Raw genomic sequence first — 20,147 nt, 5'->3', positions numbered from 1 at the left:
ACTATAACCCTTCTACATTTGCATTCCAGCCATCAGCAGCCTCGCTCGCTCAATGATGTCTTATTACTCCGCTAGACAGCTGACTCTGGACTTCAATTTGAAGCCGTGCATGGAAGGACACTTGCAGAGCAAAAATGCACTTTGTGTTATACAGAGTGATTCAGACCACCCGTAACAATAATTTATTTCGGAAACTAGTGCATTAAAATTTTCGAGAAAAAAATATTTATTACTAAACCACATGTGAACTTTCACTTGAGCTTGATTTCATTAATCAGCTCTAACAGGAAGTAAGGTCAGTGGCGTATCACTTTAAAATTTCAAATGGGAGTATGGGTCAAATAGGGTACCATTTGATAGAGCTTTCAAAACAAACAACTTTCATAGGAAACGTTTTTATTAATTCCTATCCTTTCAATGAGAAAACGTACGAAAAGGCAATAGGTGATTCAGACCACACCTAGGCTAAGTCATTTATTTCGGAATCTAGTGCATTAAAATTTTCGAGACAAAAATATTTATTACTAAACCACATGTGAACTTTCACTTGAGCTTTATTTCATTAATCAGCTCTAAGAGGAAGAAGGGTCAGTGGCGTATCACTTCAAAATTTTAAATGGGAGTCCGTGTCAAATAGGGTACCATTTGATAGAGCTCTTCAAAACAAACAACTTTCATAGGAAACGTTTTTATTAATTCCTATCCTTTCAATGAGAAAACGTACGAAAAGGCAATAGGTGATTCAGACCACACCTAGGCTAAGTCATTTATTTCGGAATCTAGTGCATTAAAATTTTCGAGACAAAAATATTTATTACTAAACCACATGTGAACTTTCACTTGAGCTTGATTTCATTAATCAGCTCTAAGAGGAAGAAGGGTCAGTGGCGTATCACTTCAAAATTTTAAATGGGAGTCCGGGTCAAATAAGGTACCATTTGATAGAGCTCTTCAAAACAAACTTTCATAGAAAACGTTTTTACCAATTCCTACTCTTTCAATGAGAAAACGTACAAAAAAATAATGCCATCAATATTGAGAAATGTTAAAAGACAAAAATGTAAACAAGACAATTAATGTTGATATTTTACTGAAAGACTGGACAATTCTATTAATTTTTATAAATGTTCAAACTGTCTGCCGTTCTGAGCAGCACATACCCGTACTCTTCTAACACTGTCAGTGACTCGTAACACTTCGGCGTGGTCAAGTGACTGGCAGGTCTCCCGGATTCGCTGTTTTATGTCATCTCTTATTGTGGAACAGTCTTGATAAACGATGTCCAGTCTTTCAGTAAAATGTCAACATTAATTGTCTTGTTTACATTTTCGTCTTTTAACATTTCTCAATATTGATGGCATTATCTTTTTGTACGTTTTCTTATTGAAAGAGTTGGAATTGGTAAAAACGTTTCCTATGAAAGTAGTTTGTTTTGAAGAGCTCTATCAAATGGTACCTTACTTCACCCGGACTATTTCAAATTTTGAAGTGATACGCCACTGACCCTACTTCCTGTTAAGGCTGATTGATGAAATCAAGCTCAAGTGAAAGTTCACATGTGGTTTAGTAATAAATATTTTTTTCTCCAAAATTTTAATGCACTAGTTTCCGAAATAAATTACTGTTACGGGTGGTCTCAATCACCCTGTTTACGGTTAAGATTAAGAGAAATTGATGCCTTTAGCTGGCTTTATTGTGAAGTAATGATTACAAGCTACTTTGCTGAAAATGGCCGTATCTTGCAGTTCATGTAACTATATAGACATAAAACAAAATAAGCAAGAAAACAAATCTTTCCATAGGCAAATAATTATTGTGGAGTTTCTTTAGATATGCTACCACATTATATTTGTAAAAAAAAATACCTTTTATTTTTTAAGTATGTTCATGTACGATTTAACATCTATTGTCATACCGTGTGTGTAGGATCTTTTGATTATACCAGTAGATCACTGACTATTATTGGGTTTCTGTTTTTATTTTCGCGTGTTCTAGATGGTTTGTGTTCATGTAACTGATTTAGATTATGTTTTAATGTTTATGCTTATTTATTTATTTATTGGTTATGAATCATGGTATGTAAACGTCTAATCTGTAGGCATTTGCCTTTGTGTCTAAGGGAAACCATGAAAACCTCAATCAGAATGGCTAGCAATAGGGTTTAAACCACGGACAACAAATTATATTTGCAACAAAAACATTAAAAAAGTAAAAATTATAACTCAGTATTTTTGGCATCATGTCAGTTGTCTCTAATGATGTATTAATACTCTGCGACATCATCATCGGCTGTACGGTATTGTTACCGGTACATGATATACACTGCGTCCGAAATGAAACCTACAGATAAAGAAATGAACTAACTAGACATCCATAAAAGTTACATATGGCCAGCTTGCACTAAAATGTAGAGAAACTCAAGTTTTTATTTCGTGAAATTGGCGAACCTGTTATTTCTATTGTTGTGTATACACAGATTGTTTTCCAAAATGGCTACATTCACACCTCAAGAAAAAGTGCAGTGCTGTTATTGGTTGGCAGAGTTTAAGTTTCCGGTTACAGGTCAGCGGAGATTTCGTGAAAAATACGGCCATGCAGCTCCTGATAGGCACAGCATTGTTCAGTGGCACAAAAATTTGCTAGTAAATGGAGACTTTCAGCAACATGGTGGCGGCGGTAGGAAGAGGACATCGGATGAAAACATCGAAGCCATTCGTGAAGCATTCACACGAAGTCTATGGAAATCTGTCAGGCAAGCAAGTCGTAATTTTTTAACATGAACATAACTCTCCAAAGTTAAATGTTTGGTGTGGATTAATCAGTTCAGAAGTGATTGGACCTTTATCCTTCATAGAGAACACAGAGAATGGTGCAGTATAACTCGATATGCTCATTAGACCAGTCATTGAAACTTTACACAATCATTTCCCAGGACGTTGGATTGGTCGTGGTGGTCCTATTGCATGGCCCCCATGATGTCCTGATCTTACATCATTGGATTTTTTTCTTTGGGGATTCGTGAAAGACCGTGTCTACAACACCTTCAAGTGTTATGTCAAAGGATTATCGACACAGTAAGATCTGTAAGTCTGCAGATGTTACACATTGCCTGGAAAGAGATTGAATACAGGTTAGATGTGTGTTGTGCTACTAGAGATTTACTGATGGTGACATAAACTTGTTGAGTTGATTAATATTTTCTCCTAATTTGTTTTTGTGTGTCATAATTAAGGAATAAATTATTTATAGTCCCGACGCTGTTATTTCCGGAGTGACTCCGCCTCTTTGCTTACGTCTTAGAAAGTGAAGGCTCTATAAAGTCCAGGTAGGTAGTATCGTTCGCCATTTTTGTTCTTACGTTGCCGAGCTACCATGTGAGGAATCTATTTGCCACACCATTAAACATTATCATGTCGTAGCTCCTATGATAATAAATCAAACACAATGTAATTCAGCAAATAATTGAGCGGAAATAACGTCTTCATGTGCTTTCTGCGAACACCAACGAAAGAGCTAAAATGGCGGGCGATTATATTAAGTATTTATCGAGCCTTAAGAAATGAATCAGCGAATCACAAGACACACACGTTTAAATGTAGCCGACCTGAAACGCGATTGGCTGCCGGAAATTAGAGCGGCGGGACTATAGTATCTTTATCGGTAGGTTTCATTTCGGACACGGTGTACTTTTTTTTTTTACTGGAACATGGGAGCATTTGCGCCTTCACTGAGAACCAGTGCAAAACAGTCAGTCATCCATCAAGCGGAGTAATAAGACATCATTGCGCTCGCTATAGTAGCGCCGCCAGTTCATCCTATTCCGAGCTTCGTTAAGTAATAACACCAGATAACCACAAACAATAACAAAAGGACAAATGAATGTCGTTGTACAGCATCAAGTTCTTATTATTCAATACTGAAGATTATGTCAGTTATTAATAAATCATGAATTCTTTGTGATGATTTAGTGGAACTAATGCAATGTTATTCAAACCTAACTATCCAGTACTCATGACTGTCAAATTCCAATTCCGACAATTAGGCTGAGGGTGAATGTAATATTGGCTTAAAATCCAGAGACTCATGAGCAGTGAGCACGTTACAGATAAAGCCACAAGTTATGTCTGTTATCAGTTATCACATTCTTTGACAGGAAAGAGGTTAAACATAAATATCTTCCTCTCTGGACAGATTTGAGCCATTTTATCAGAATGAACACCTACATATAAAATGTAGTCTCATTTTAAGGTTGTATGAAATATGCAATAAAAACTATACAAAAAAAAAAAAAGAAAGGGTTACAATGTTGCACTTCAACCAATCACATTTGACAATACGTGAAGGTAAAATCCTACATTAAACCCCAAATTTGTTTTCACGCATTTCTCGGAAAAAAAAAAAAGTGAATATTGCCTATGAATTCTGGTAAAAAAATAATTTACTTGACAATCAGAGATTCTTAAGTGCTAAACATTTCAGATCACTAATCTGGAGAATATTTCTTATTTCTGCGGCTCCGTTTAGACTTGATGTTTGATAGAATTTCATATGCTTGTTGGATTTCCATGAATTTGTCTTGAGCTTCTTGCTTTAAGGCAGGATCTTTTACTTTATCAGGGTGGAATTCCCTGGATAAGGCTCGCCACTTGGCTGTGATTTCTTGCTGCGATGCACTGCTGGACACACCTAAAACCTATACAAAATAAATTAATATTTGAGAATGAGCTACAGCAAATAAGACGAGAAGGTTACCCTATTTGTTAGGGTCAGTACAAATAGCTAAATCAGTTAAGCATGCATGCCTGCACATACAAAAAAAGGCCTTGGTTCAACAACGAGATTTCGCCATACCTGTAGTAATTCTGACCTAAATACCGCACGTGAGGATGAGCACATGTGGCAGAGACTGGCATGCATGACTCACCACGTAATTGTCATAATTCATACATAAAAACCTGAGTAAGTCCCTGCAAACCGCTTGGTTAGGAGTGTGTGTTGTGCCCCAGGGCATAACTATCCTGTAGCACTTTGTCTATTGGTCTATCATCTACGATATGAGGGAATATTTTAGAAATAGTGTGTTATAAAAGTATTGGAAAGGAAAGTCAGTTAATGAAATCTGTTGAAATTAGCTGAAGCAGTATTTCTTTTCGAAACTGCATGAAGTGTCACAGCTACTGTCCCAAAATTTACACGAGCAATGAGTTGTGGTTTTACGTTGGCATTCTGAAAAGAATTGTTCATATTTAACAAAACATTATTTAGATTTTGAAAGTTATTTCTCAAGTTCTTAAATTTTTTGTTCCAATTGCAATATTTTGTCATTTGCTACTTTATTTCTTTTAACTGTTTATTGTTTACCACTCGAATTTTAATAACTTCATTTATTTTCTCTTTGATATGTTCACTTCCACTACATGTATTTTATGTAACTGGCTTCAAAATTTCACACATAATCTTTTCTTTCAAATAAAATCTTGCTTCGTGTTCGTCCTTTTGGATACCACACTATCTATTATTAGGTAACAATAAATGAGGTTTGGTCGAATTCTTTAGTTTCAATTTTTGTGGTAACCCTAATAATTCTGTTTAAGATCACGATCATAATCAAGATTATCGAAATGATCGAACAAATATACGATATTTCAGGTCTAAAACTATCTGCTATCTTACGAAAATATATCCACCTTTCAGGTACAGCCTGTGCCTTTGAAAACTGATGGTAAATTATGTCTTTATCACCACAATTTTTTCCCTCTGTTTTTACATGTTGCTACTACACAAGTTCAAGAAATTTTTATAAATTAATCCTTTACACTCACTAAGAAATACAGTCCTGTACAACTGCACTACAAGCTTAGCAAAGTAATATTGAAAAGAAGTCAAAGTACCTCTAGGAAGTAAATCAATGGTAAATAACGTTTTTATCACCGCAACTTTTCCCTCTGTTTTACATGTTGCTGATGCACAATTGCAAGGCATTTTTATAATTTAAATCCTCTTGCACTCACTAACAAACACTGAATTAACACACATATATACTGAACTACAAACTTGGCAAAGTAAAACCAAAAAGAAATTACTTGAGGCACCTCTAGGAAGGTAAAACAGAAATGGACTCAACTTTATAAGTCTATACAATTTGTTCTCTTATCAAGGTTTACCAAGATGTTACTTCTGCTGGTTTCATGAGGAACAAAGTATAAAGTTTCTTGGAGAAATCGGGTATCAGAAATATCTGTGCTGCATTGCTTTCCATAGCTTAAAACAAGACCTATTGTATTTTCCTTAAGTGCTACAATGGGACTGTTCTGGATATGCGAGCAAGTTAAAGGTTCCAGCCTCGACGGCAGATGACATCACGAGCAGTGGGAGGGTGTTTCTGGTGGCCAGTAACTTCTATTATATTTTCCTTGGTGCATACTACATATAATAACGTAAATACAGTACAATATTTTCGTTCTAGAATCATTTTCAATTAGAAAATCAAATCATTTCTCTAAATATCTTATATCAGTTTCAAGAAATTTGGTTAATTTTTTCAATAATATTTTATTACTAGTATTTACCTTAACCAACATTTCTTAAAATGTGAAAGTATTAATCTATAGTGCAATTAGCAAGTCTTAAATTCAGGACTATTGTGACAATCCTGACTATCTTACAACAATAATTTATGATGTAAATATTATTAAGAAAATTTTAAGTTGATTACAAATGCGACAATATACCTTATAAGCATTTTGCTCTCCATGAGGATCCGATAGATCTATTAACTGTTTCCATATCTCATACCAGCCATGATGTTGAGCATAATTCCAAGTGTCATACAATGACTGTTTTAAATCTGTCCATAGCGGTGAAGTGAAGAAATGATGTAAAGATTCTGATACCTTAATCTCTTCTCCATCACTATCTGTAAATTTGGCGTTGAAATAAAGGTAACTCCCCCACAAGGAGAGGTACAGCATACCACACACAGACAATATGGCGATGCGCCTGTATGAAAGAACACATACAACAAACACATTACACTGCACACAGGTTGTTCAAACAAGTCATTGTGAGTATACAAACAATAGCATGTTGTAACAGCTGTAAAAATCTTATCTATTGCCTAGAATTCAAGCATAATACAATTGTCTTATCTCCATAACACAATAACAGTGACAGTTCTACAGTAGTTCCTATTACGATGACTATTTATATCTCAATTAGTTACTGTATTTAACTTTTGAATTTAATATATAGTTAGTCTATAGTGCAAACAAATACCTTGTTGCATGTTGCAACTGTCTCTTACTTGCATTCCGAAAACCTGGTAACCCAGTAGCGGATGGTGGGTTTGAAAGTTGGGGAGGCCAAGACGTGAATGATGAGAATATAAAAATATAAGGACTGTGACGTACCTCATTACCAAGCACAGAAGTTATAGGTTTTAAGAAATTAAAATTAGGTTTTCCAATTTATGTTTTAGGATTTTAAATCTTATGTTTAGGAATTTATATGATTTTACGGGGGAAAAAAAGTAAAAGTAAACAACATATTATTAATATATTACAATGGCTTGATAAAGATTGCCTCTCATTAGGACACTGCAAGTCCTAACCTACGAATTAGGTCTTTTTAGGTCATATTGAATTTAAGAATATTATGCTTTGCTACATTAAACGAATAAGAAAAGCAATATTTCGAGAGTAACGAGATAGCAACAAAATTGATTCGAACCTAAGAATCCGGGGCTTGCTCATTACTATTACATACCCTAATTTTATAGCAAATTAACTCGACGATCCTCTTTCTTCGCAAACAGATCAAATAGGTCACAACATACTGAATAACTGGTACTAGAAGAAGCTAGAGACAAATCTGCATTTGTTTCTAAACTCTCGATATATTTAAAATACTGTATAAGTAAATACATCTCATAACACAAAAGAATAAAATAACAAGAACACCCGCAAACAAGAGAAAAATCTAACAACATAAATGAAAACTTTTACGCAAGAGAAAACTAACAACACGTGACTCAATTTTCTAAAACCAAGAAGAGAGAAAGAGAGAGAGCTTCCCAATACAGCCGAAACCAGCCGTGACTATAAGCAGTACAGTTGTCAGCGGTGGGTAGGACGTCTCCAAATCGGCTCCCCTTGCGCGTTCTTTCAAGTTTAAACACTTTTCTAATCAGCTATCTTATAGGTTGAACTGCTGTTGTCATGGTTACCGGGGAGTAGCGTCATGTAGCCGACTCCTCTCTCCCGCTCTCGCATAGACACAACAGGCTGCTAGATGTCGACTATACAGGTTACAGCGCTATCTGTTATTTTTCAGTACGAATTATTTGTACTATCTATCTACAGTAAAGCGAGCGGGCATCACCAACTGGATGTGGTCGACTTTACGTAACTTATATCTTAGTCATAGTGAATAGTAAAATTAATATAAAAGGAAGAATTGTCATTTGCTGTAACTTGTCTATGATCTTAATTCAGCTGGAATTATTACTGCCATATTGTGTTCTGGTAAAATATTAGGGGAGGCACGGCCTCCCTTGCCTCACCTGAAAATCCACTGCTGTGGCAACCACAGCTAATAAATAGATGCGTGTATAGTAGCAGTGGTGGTACTAGAGATGTTTTTCCAGTGCGAAATAAACCACGTTCTGTAGTTACCATCATTTTTCAGTTGCCAATAAATCACATGAATGGTTTCTACAACTCTGACAGTCATTTTAATCTTGAAATATCAAATACTAAGGTTGGATAAAAAGGAATGGCAACAGTTCGATATTTCTGACATGCCTTTATTCACAGGGGTACAACATTTACGTACCTTCTATATAGTCGCCCCTCTTATTTATTACCTTTTGCCAAATGTTTGGAAGGTGTCGTACACCATCAGCGCGTCCATCTTTGTTGATGTTCCGTATTGACCGCCCTAAAGCACGGATAAGTTCATCTCTGGTATTGTACCGGGTCCCTCGCAGTGGTTCTTTCACTTTGGTGAAAAGATCGTAATCGCATGGATCATATCGGGTGAGTACGGTGGATGTTCCAGTAGTCCGCGTTTTCCGTATGCCTTGGAGGTATAGCGTGGTGCAGTATTACATCAATATCATACGCCACAATGAACATCACTTTCACAGCACTTTGTGTAGGGCGCACTTTCTTCGGACGAGAAGAACCTGGATGCTTCCATTCATTTGATTGACGTTTCAAGTTTGGTTGGTTTGTATGAACGAGCCCAGGTTTCGTCCATAGCGACGATTCGTCCAAGAAAGTCGTCATCTTTCCTTTGGTACCGGTCCAACAAGGCCTGTGCGACTGAATAGCGGTGCCACTGTTAAACCTCGGTAACCCAGAATGTCTCGCAGAATGTGGAGCTCAGTTTTGTGACATACTCAGACTTCCGCTGCTAACTCATGCGCAGTCCATCGGCGATCAGCATCCAACAGGGAAGCAAAGGAGTTGAACTGTGTTGTCCTCCACGCGGGATCGTCCTGTACGGAAGTTGTACTGAACGACATCCCTGCCTTCCCAGAACGCTTTAACCCATCGTGCCACTGTGCGATATGGCAACGCTGCATCGACATATGCTTCATGCAGTCCCTGAAAACATTCTTGTGCACTATGACCTCGTGTCACTTCAATTTTGAACCAGGAACGTTGCTCTAGTTTTGTAAACATGGTCTCAGGGCACTCGCACTATCCCTATGAAAGTCAATGTTCTACACACTGCAGTAGATTGACAGAGTACTGTCGCCGCTGGCTGCACTAACTCATCTAACAGTCCTTGTTCATGTCCACACAGCTGGCAAGTCTCAAACGCACCATCGTCACGTGACAGGAGTGTTGCCATTACTTTTTATCCAACATATGTAGAAAGATTTTGTAGTCCTGACAAAACACTGTTGGGACACAGAACAATTTCCTTAAAATAAAAGGATAATATGAGCTCCAGTGGAAAATCTACACATAGGTATGTAGGCTTCATATTATACTTTTGTTTTTATTAAATTTAGACAATATTGATGTTAGTAAATATATACATATATAAAGACACAAATAATTCTGGAAAGTAAGAATTTTTTAAGAAAATCAAAAACAATTCCAAGCCAATTATTACTGCATGCCTGCAACATTTCATACACCAACGAAAAGTTTCTGTTAATATATGTTTGTAGATTAATTCAGTAATGTGATTGTATTCTCTTGCTTCATCAGATTTGGAATATAATAAATCTTATTTTACATCTTGATTACACAACTTTTAACACTATATCACTTTGGAATATGTATTATATGTCTTTCTCGTGTTAAATTTTATTTCTATAAATCTTATTTCTATCAATACTTCCAAAATGAAACAGAGGGTTATATGAAATGAAAACGTATGGAAGAGAGAGAAAATAAATTACTACAATCAAGTTTGAAAGTGAGGAGTACCAGAATGATGATGGATTGAAACTGCAACAGACCAATGAGTTCTAATATTGAACCAGATGAAGAAGAATAAGAAGAAGACAATTTTAAGTACAGAGAAGTACATTCATGTCAATATCAAGGTGTCAACAATGCAGTATGTATGCAAACAGCCTTAAAGTGAGCAGTGTAAGAACTGTCTGCAGGTTGAATGGTCTCTTGATCTGCTCTGTTTGTCGTTTTAGTGACGTACAGAGAAATACGTAACAAGCAAGAATATCAGCAATATTCATTTTTATATCATCCAGTACTTTTGCTGCATGGCTAAAACTTATTGTAGGCTATATTAAACAAGAAATGAATTACAAAATGTCACATACTCACTTTGTAAGAGACTTGTGCGCTTTTGGTTTTCTTCTCCACTTTTTTGACTTTGTATCAAATGCCAAAGCCGAAACAAATGTCATTATCGTGTACCAAGTTGAATCATCATCAAGGAACCAGTACAGTGGAAGAGTCGCATAGGCCCCACAGAGAGCCCAATGAATTGTGCCTTCTTCTCTACCAATGTTACCCACTGTCCACACACCTTTTAAAAGAGGAAATAATGTAAGTGCCTGTAGCATACATTTATTTATATCAACTACAGCAATAATAACGACTATGTTAAAGATAATTCCTTCATCAATTGTAACAGTTCTTTCAAGCTATGATGAATTCAAATTAGTGATAAGCTTAGTTCAGGGGAATTATTGCTCTTATAGAAAAATTAACTTCCTCTGGAAATTTCAAATATTCATTACTAGCCGTACCCGTGCGCTCCGCTGCACCTGTTAGAAATAAATATAAGTAATTACATAATTAAAATATGACATTTGATCCAGGGAACATTCGTGTTTGATAGAAGGATAAATAGTTTATTATGTTACTTAATTTAAATTGTATTAAAAAAATTAAAATGCGATCATTTTGATCCAGTCATAAAAATTATTTTAGGAAATACAGGAAAAGAATGCCTATCAAGTTTTCTGTGCATAAGAAGCTATTTTAATCTTACCTGTCCTCGATTCACTCAGAAGTTACTGTAATAACATTATAGCATTATGTCCATCTAGAGAAACTACACTTTCCAATGGTGAATTAATAATTAATTATACAAATCGGTTAATTTAGCTTCCGATATTACTTCATACAAACACAGAAATATTCTCTGTAGGCTACCTTATGTTTCATAGCTTTCGATTGTTGCTGTCCAAGGCCCCTTATAGACGAAGTCATTTGTGTTTTATTTCATTACACCGCCTTAGATGGCATTGTTATTGTAATTTTGAAACTCATTTATCTCATTAAATATCAGTCCTATCAAAATTTTGCATGGAATAAAACTTATCGGAAATTATTTTTAAAGAAACTTTTGTTATGTAATATTTTTATGAAAATTAATAATAATGGAGATAATTCGATTTATTTAATTCGAGCCCCCTTATAACCCCCCTTTTAAATAAAATATTTTGAATGCCATATAGCCTAAATTCTAAATTACAACGAACTTAATTTATATTCTAATTTTCATATAAATCGGTTCAGCCATTATCACGTGAAAAGGTAACAAACATCCAGCCAGACAGACATACATACATGCAAACAAACAAAAATTTCAAAAAAGCGATTTTCGGTTTCAGGGCGGTTAATTATACATGTCAGGACCAATTATTTTTGGAAAATCGAAAATTACCAGAAAAATTTCGGCTATAGATTTATTATTAGTATAGATGTATTACTATAGCTAATTGTCACAGCTTAGAGATGGACAATAGTACTATCAATTGTTATTCCTACTATCAATAGTCCTATCAATTGTTATAGTTATAATCAAAACTATCAATACTATCGATAGTCATTACAAACTTTTTTGTCAATTAGTTATAAACTGAATTTATGTCTAAATACGTACTGAACTATTAATTTAATAATATATCGATGGCTGAGAACCAGACTGTTCTAAGTACAACTTTTTTAAAGAAAGAAATCTGTGTTTCATTGTATACCAGTTCTTGTCTGCATATATGAATCGTACAAAATTGTAAATATTCCTCTTCATAATGTCTCAACTCTCATTATAAAAGGACTGTATCCTTCCCGGGCCTACTCTGCCATCTATGCGAGATATGTAGAATTCTTTTATTCTACCCATGATTGCAAAGTGAAGAATCGTGCAAGTCGTTCGTTTACAATTCAAAAGAATGCTTTGAATCATAGAATGGGATGAGTTCTGAACAAACTGTGAATGAACTGTTACAAATGATCCGTAATCACTGAAAAAGAATCGTGTTGCCCAGCTCCAGTTTGAAACCCTTATAATATTATGAATGATCCCATTTTTCGATACTATTGATAATCGCAGAAACATGGATAATTAAAAAAACCTTGCTTTTACTGTAGATATTTGCAAGAATTGTCAGTGTATTTGCTTTTAGCATTGAATTTAAAATTTACTTCAACACATATTGAATATTTTACATCTAAATATAAATGATACACGTAATAATAATAATAATAATAATAATAATAATAATTTATTTCAGACTTAAACAACTCTCTTTGTTTTACCACTAACATACTGCCATACTGAAAACAAGCATCCATACACATGAAAATACTTAAGCAACAGAGTGAAAATTTACAAGAACCTGCTAGCCTACCATGTCACAATGGACAGCATGAATCAGAACTTTACCCACTCCCTTCATATGTCTGTTTCTAGAGTACACTACGAAGCTTAGTTCACATGTCACCATATTCAGTTCGAGTATCAGGAAGTATGACTGTAAATGTTGTAAAAAGGTAAAAGATTTCCCCGTAACATGCCATGAAGGCACTTGGGGGGCATGGAGGTAGAGCCCCATGCTTTCCATGACCTCGGCACTAGAATGAGGTGGTGTGGTCGGCACCACGCTCTGACCGCCTTTTACCCCCGGGAAAGACCCGGTACTCAATTTTATAGGAGGCTGAGTGAACCTCGGGGCCGTTCTGAAACTGTAAATGTTGTTATTTTTTTAATTAATTATTCAGTCAAAATCATTCACACTTAATTCTCAAAATGGATAACTTGCACACAGTCAATCGGGAGTATTCTGTACAGAACACTGCTTTCATGTCCCAGAAATTTACTTTTCCTTGTCATTTACACAGCAATTTTTTTTGGTCCCTTCAATTTTGGTATGTTCATGATGTTATAAACCTTGCATTTAGATTACTGAAATTTCAAGCTTTCCTCTATTTACACCTCTATGCATCGACATAAAAATATAGACTGGGAAAACCTTTAGTCAGGTGCATCACTTTCAGAATTCTTAATAGATAATGACATTCTGACTGCGAGAACAGCAGTCATTATAAGCAATAGTTTATCATTTTTGGTTCTACGGTTCCAATGGTGGTAGTGGTGGTGATAACTGAGGAGTGTTTTTGCCAAAGTCGATAGATGCAGAAATCAAAAAGTTGTCAATTATCTTAATTATCCTTTTAGTACAGTCTTATCTTCGGCACATGACAAGGTCTGGAGGTTTTCAAAATCTTTATTAAGCCGATTTTAATCTAATGTTCAAATGGTCAGATCAATTTCAGAAGTGATACTGCTAAGTTTTAAATATCTACAGTCAACTTTTTTTAAGGTTAACCTGGTGCTGGTCACTAACATGAGAATTTTGCTAGGTATCAAATTCAAATGACAATCACACCAAAATAGAAGAGGTTGCGAGTTTGTCTCTTTTTCTAGCTGACTTTATAAGTGTTAGCTACTACCTGCTAGAAGAATTTTTTTCGAGCAACACACGGTCTCTATAGAGAAAATATCTGTCAGACCATTAACTCAGTTATGATGGAATAATCACTGTCATGCCTTCATAAAGTCAATGGACTTCTAATTCTATTTGGATTTATTATTTAACTTAAAGTTCCTAAACCTTTCTTGAATGCAATTATTTTGCCACAAAACTTACTCTTTTTTAAAATAAATGAAAACATGTACTTTGCAGTACAAAAGTCAGTTGAACATAATAGGCCCAGGAAGTATTAAAGCAGGTATCGAGGTATAGGCATTCTTTTTAAAGATACTTGCATAATGTGATATATCAGAAGAAAGCTCCAGGTCTTAAGAAATAAATGTTTTGTCACTTCAACTCAGTACTACGCTCCTCTTAAAAGTTATAACAGGAAAAATCCAATGCAACGCTAGCCTCAGCAAAATGCCAGGTGTGTGCCATAGTATTTAGTGACCTCTCCTGGGTTAAAGTTTGACCACACTATTTTTCGAAGTTAATATTAATGAAATTTAAGTGATTTCAGTATGCTGGACACTTAAGTGAAGAAATCATTATAAGTACAGTATTAATTTTTTCCAATATAACCTGCATGAAGCAACAACAGATATTTATTTCCCAATTTGGATATTTTAGAATATTCTTAACCCTCTACTGCACGAGTTATTTTTTTCTCAAATAACGTTCAGCTGTTTTATTGGCGCCATAGACTCAGAGATACCAGCGAATAGGGATTATAAAGAATGGACACTTCGCGTCGGTACCTTTGATGTAGCCGGACCGATTTCAATGACCTTCAAGCGAGCTAGAGCGTCAGATTCTGCTTTCTCCCTAGAGTTGGCGCTGACATCACACCAGCTAGCAGTCGACACAGCGGAAATATAACACATATAATTAATACATCTAGGCACATTATGTACTCAAATAAAATAAATTGGATCCATAAAATAATAAATCCTTCATTAGCTGTAATGTCTAGACTCTAGAGTTCCTTTATAATGAGAGTTCAGAAGTTGACCCCAACAACAATTAAAAATATGTAATGATTTGATAGCGCTGAAAATGGAAAAACAAAACTCTTACGAGAAGTAAAACCATATACCTATATTATATTATATACAAATATTAAACGAATTCGATACTTAATTTTATAATGCATTATATTATTTTATAATATAATTTATATCTGAAATATAAAATATTATTATTACAACTAGTTTGTCACTGAGAAATAAGGAAAAGCGGTTAACTTGAATTTATTTGAAGCAAAGCGTTACTGGATTATGCAATAAGGTAGGCAATGTTTGGATCCTGTGCCTTAATTCTATTCTCAATTATTCTCAGCGTATGCTCGATTACACTACCTCTAGCGCTTGAAAGTGGAACTAGCCGCTGGCGCACAGAGAAACAAAACACAGGAAAATTCGCTCAGTGTCCATTCTTTATAATCCCTATTCGCTGGAGATACCAACTTCTTAAATTTTCTTTCACTCTGTCTTTGTTGCTAACTTCAGAGCGTTGCCTCAGAGCAAGAGAATGGATATAAACATCACACAGAAAAAATAAAAAGTAATGTGTTGCTTTGAGGCAACATTATGCAGCAGAGGGTTGTTACATTTAATAAATCATAACTCTGCTACTATTTACTTGTAACACTCAATATCTGGAACCATAAACATACATGAATCAAGTAAAATGTAAAATTTTCAAATTAGATAGTATTCTTACTATAAGAGTTTGGAATCAAATGTCAAAGAAAAAAAGTGAATTACTGTTGCTAGTTTTGCAATATGACATGCATTATGAGTAATAATTTCGAAGATATAATAATGAAAGTACAAGTATCGTGATCTTGTTGCCTATGATCATGGTGATGGCATTCATAACTTCATACAAAATACGAAAATATCCATATCAACATTCGTACCCAATGCACATGCTAATGGCACAAAAATAATGAGCCACCTCCAACTAATTCCGCCAACATCCTCTTCTGGAATGGCAAGCCATAAAACTGAACTCCAAAGGTACGCAATTATAACCATGCCACAGAATCTTGTGCTGGAAAATGGAGGCTGGAATTGAAAGAAAAAATGTATTAAACCACGAAAACCCTTAATCAAAACATGTTTTCGAAATGAAGAAAGATGGGTGGAGCAGAGAAAAATTCTCTCCGGCACCGGGACTCGAACCCGCGTTTTCAGCTCTATGTGCTGACGCTTTATCCACTAAGCCACACCGGATTCCAGTTCCAAGTGCAGATCGAATCCTCTCAGTTTCCCTTTTGTGGCCTGCCCTCATGCACTGTGTCACAGATTTGTGACAGTGGCAATGTGCAGAGGTGCACTCATTACGAGTGACTAAGTGGCCGGGATCCGACGGAACGAGCACCGTCTTAAATCACCAAGTAATTATTATCACTAGTGCTAGAGCTGGTCTTCCATCCAGGCAGCCCAGGTTCGATCTCCGGCCAGGTCATGATGGAATTTGTGGTGGACAAGGCAGATGCTGCAGGGGTTTTTCCCCATGGCACTCCCATTTCACTCTTTCATTTCACCAACACCCTTCACCTTCTTCTCATTTCATCTATCACTTACAAATGCTTAAAAACAGGTTAAGGTAAGTCTTAGGGGTAGTACAGGTCTCCGATGGTGATATAGGAAGGGCTTGGGGTCCCAGGCTCTGTGGCTTATCAGGTTGGTACTCGTCTGGGAATGGGACCTGGCTCTATCAGGCAGAATGGCCTATCAGCATCGGATTCCGAATACTACTACCCAGCCATCTGTCGCAGTTGGACCATCATCACATCTATAGGGCACAAAATGGGCCAATGTAAGCCTAAGTGCAAAGAACTGTGCATGAGGGTTGGCCACTAAAGAGAACTGAGAGGTGGAGCTTAAACTGAGAGGATTCAATCTGGCATCAGTATTGGAATCCGGTGTGGCTTAGTGGATAGACGTCAGCAGATAGAGCTGAAAACCCGATGCCAGAGAGAATTTTTCTCCGCTCTACAGATCCTTCATCATTCATGAACTTTATTTAAAAAAAATGTCCAAATCATACCCTACAATAGAAAGTACCAAATAAAAGAGACAACAGTTACACACATCCTTTGGTGTAGTTCTTCTAGAAAATTACCATAATTTTTCGATATCTACTTTTAGAACATTCATCATTGAGTTGTTTTTAAGTTTGTATTAATTTAAATACAAAGAAAGCTTATGATTCTAGTGAATCAATTACAATTCATTCTGTAAGCTTATATTAGGAAGCCGGAAGACGTTATGTTTAGGCCTACCGGTATCAATTTTGTACAAGAAATGCAATAAATTTGCAAACACTGTCAGATGTCCCCAGTTCCAAATATAGGCTTATGAAAATGAGTTAACATGCGAGGAACCTACAGAATTCATGTGTGTTGTAACATTTTTGTACAATTTTTTCCAATTTATAATAACAATATTTACGTGTCTTCATACTAACATAAAATATTTGAAAATATGCATACTTAAGATACTTGTAATTTATGGAACAAACACTAATGTTTACAATTTGAAATGACTCATTATTACCGTTTCGTGAGTCCTTACTCGTTGTATATGCTTCTCCATAAACTTTTTATCTTCATTTGCATCAGCAACATATTCCGGAATATGGAAAATGTCTCTTAACCAACCACAACCAATATAACCACCAAGTGTACACCACCAAACAAATGCTTGTGCGTCCCTTTCAAGATAAATATGATGTAAACCGAAAATTCCACCAACTAACCACAAGAAATAGGTTAGGAATATACTTTTCTTTGCCATTTTAAGGATAAAATGTCCTCTTTTATATCAAACACATTCAAATTACTAAGGCACCTGTTATGTGGTACGTCATACACACGCACACATGTATGTCAATGACATGGCACCTGACATCATAACACAATAGCCAACGGGACTTTTGTTAGGGCAACAGTGCTGACAACTATATACCAAAATTAACTTACTTCACAGTTCCGCATTTACGAAAAACAGAGCGAAAGCATTGCAATATAAATTAAAACTCGATACATTCACAGATATAAACTTTTTAGTATCACTAATACGAGAAAGTGCACCGCTCAAAAAGTTTAGAACCACTTCGATTTTTTTTTATCACAGTGAAGCCAATGACCCAAGGGGGTAAGCAGGGACGTCGCTAGGGGGGTGCGAAAGGGTGCGCAAGCACCCCATAAAAAATCGGAGCACCCCTTTCCGCACCCCAAAGGGCAATTTATTAACAAAATACTAGGCATAAATTATTTTGAAGAACAAAAACAAACAAACAATTTCTTGGATGTGAAAAAACAACTATGTCCCATAGTGTATCGTAATGGATGTGATGAGCAATAATAATAATAATAATAATAATAATAATAATAATAATAATAATAATAAACATATGTATAATATGCGCGCAAGTGCATGAAAGAACATTTTGGATTTTTTATGTACCACATTTTTACAGCTCGCACCCCATTTTTAAATCTCGCACTCAATCCGCATCCCTCTTGCTCTGATCCTGGCGACGTCACTGGGGGTAAGAAATGAAAAACACTAATTTTCTGAAAATTAAATAAAGATTTATTGTATAGAGAAAACAAAACACTAACAAAAGCAAAGGCATTGTTCGAGAAAGTGTATCTGCCTGTAACACTGAAATTAAAACAGCTACTCCCGGCTAGCTTCAGTATCCTATTACCGGTACCCTACCCCGTACATTACAGTCGAGAATGTGATTGAGGCGGTTCTGGTTCAGGTCATCCAGGGTTTGGGGCGGCGCCAGCAGAGGGGCTTTGGTGGGCAGAAGTCCACTCAAAATTAGAGTCCACCCTTAAGCCCTCCCCCAACATGGAAATTAATGTCACACGAATAATTATGTATTGTTCACCAATGTCACGAAAAGTAATGTTTAAACAGTGCGTAATAATGACTCCGTAATGAAATTTCCAAGAGTGGGTCTCTATTAAGGATTTCTTTGATCCAATTGAATATAAAGAATGTTATGATTAAAAGACATTATTGCAATTCGAGACTTTCATGCCTGCGACAAATACAGTATTTTTCATTGTACGAGTAGACCTATGTATGTATGTACAGGGACATCACTTTATTTTTACCAATATTTTTAACTTTAACCTGGCTATACTCGGAAACATGTTACCCCCCCTTCCATTACAGGAGTTTGGTATTACTAGTGCAATATGTAAACAAATCATTTTACTAGCTATAGGAGGAGAGAAAAGTAGTGTATCCATTTATGTTACAGGGAAATACAGTATTACGATTTTCAGTTTGATCATTACCTTTACAGTATTTTATCAAAAAACAGTAGAATAGTAACAATTTTTTTTTTTCACATACTCAACTCTTCAGGCGGTTATATTCATTATGTAATGTCTACTTTATTCCTGAGAATTTTGTGAGCACTTCCGTAAGAAACCCCAATTTCTACAGCTAACTTCTTGACCGACTTCTTAGGACCTCGCTGCTTCCTTTCTCTAGCATCTTCTACAACATCTTCTGTCACCTTTGTTGGCGATATTACACTTTCCTTTCTTTCTGTACACTCTGTTGCTCTAAATTTATCTACCAGATTAATGACATTTCTACGAAAATATTCCGTAATGATATAATCAGGAAATTGTGAAAAAAAACTGTTGTTCACATTCGATTATATTGTAATTCCAGTTTCCATCATCGTCCTTCATACCTACAAATAGTAAAACAAAACTCTTGTTTAAATAATGCTGTTAAGTACCCCACCATATTATAGGGTACCGTACTTTCGCTAACTCTAATCTTCACTTGTGCTCAGTCCACACAGATAAATTCAGTTATGCTACACACGATACCTGTGTGAAAATAAACTTCAA

General features: G+C 35.7%; 1 protein-coding gene across 1 annotated transcript; it reads right to left on the bottom strand.

The window, feature by feature from the left end:
- Window positions 1–1,068: 1,068 nt before the first annotated feature.
- Window positions 1,069–18,376, bottom strand: wus (TM2 and DnaJ domain-containing protein wurst). The gene is made up of 5 exons (XM_069823045.1): window positions 17,815–18,376; window positions 16,170–16,317; window positions 10,806–11,010; window positions 6,732–6,999; window positions 1,069–4,693 (listed from the first exon to the last, which is right to left on the bottom strand). Exons 1-5 carry the CDS (start codon window positions 18,052–18,054, stop codon window positions 4,484–4,486), a joined length of 1,071 nt encoding a protein of 356 aa, XP_069679146.1. The 5' UTR covers window positions 18,055–18,376; the 3' UTR covers window positions 1,069–4,483.
- Between the last annotated feature and the right edge of the window lie 1,771 nt (window positions 18,377–20,147).

The sequence above is a fragment of the Periplaneta americana genome, chromosome 4 (genome assembly GCF_040183065.1).
Source record: "Periplaneta americana isolate PAMFEO1 chromosome 4, P.americana_PAMFEO1_priV1, whole genome shotgun sequence".
NCBI classification, from domain to species: domain Eukaryota; kingdom Metazoa; phylum Arthropoda; class Insecta; order Blattodea; family Blattidae; genus Periplaneta; species Periplaneta americana.
Note: the sequence above shows the minus strand (reverse complement) of the source record. Positions and strands in the feature narration are given on the sequence as shown.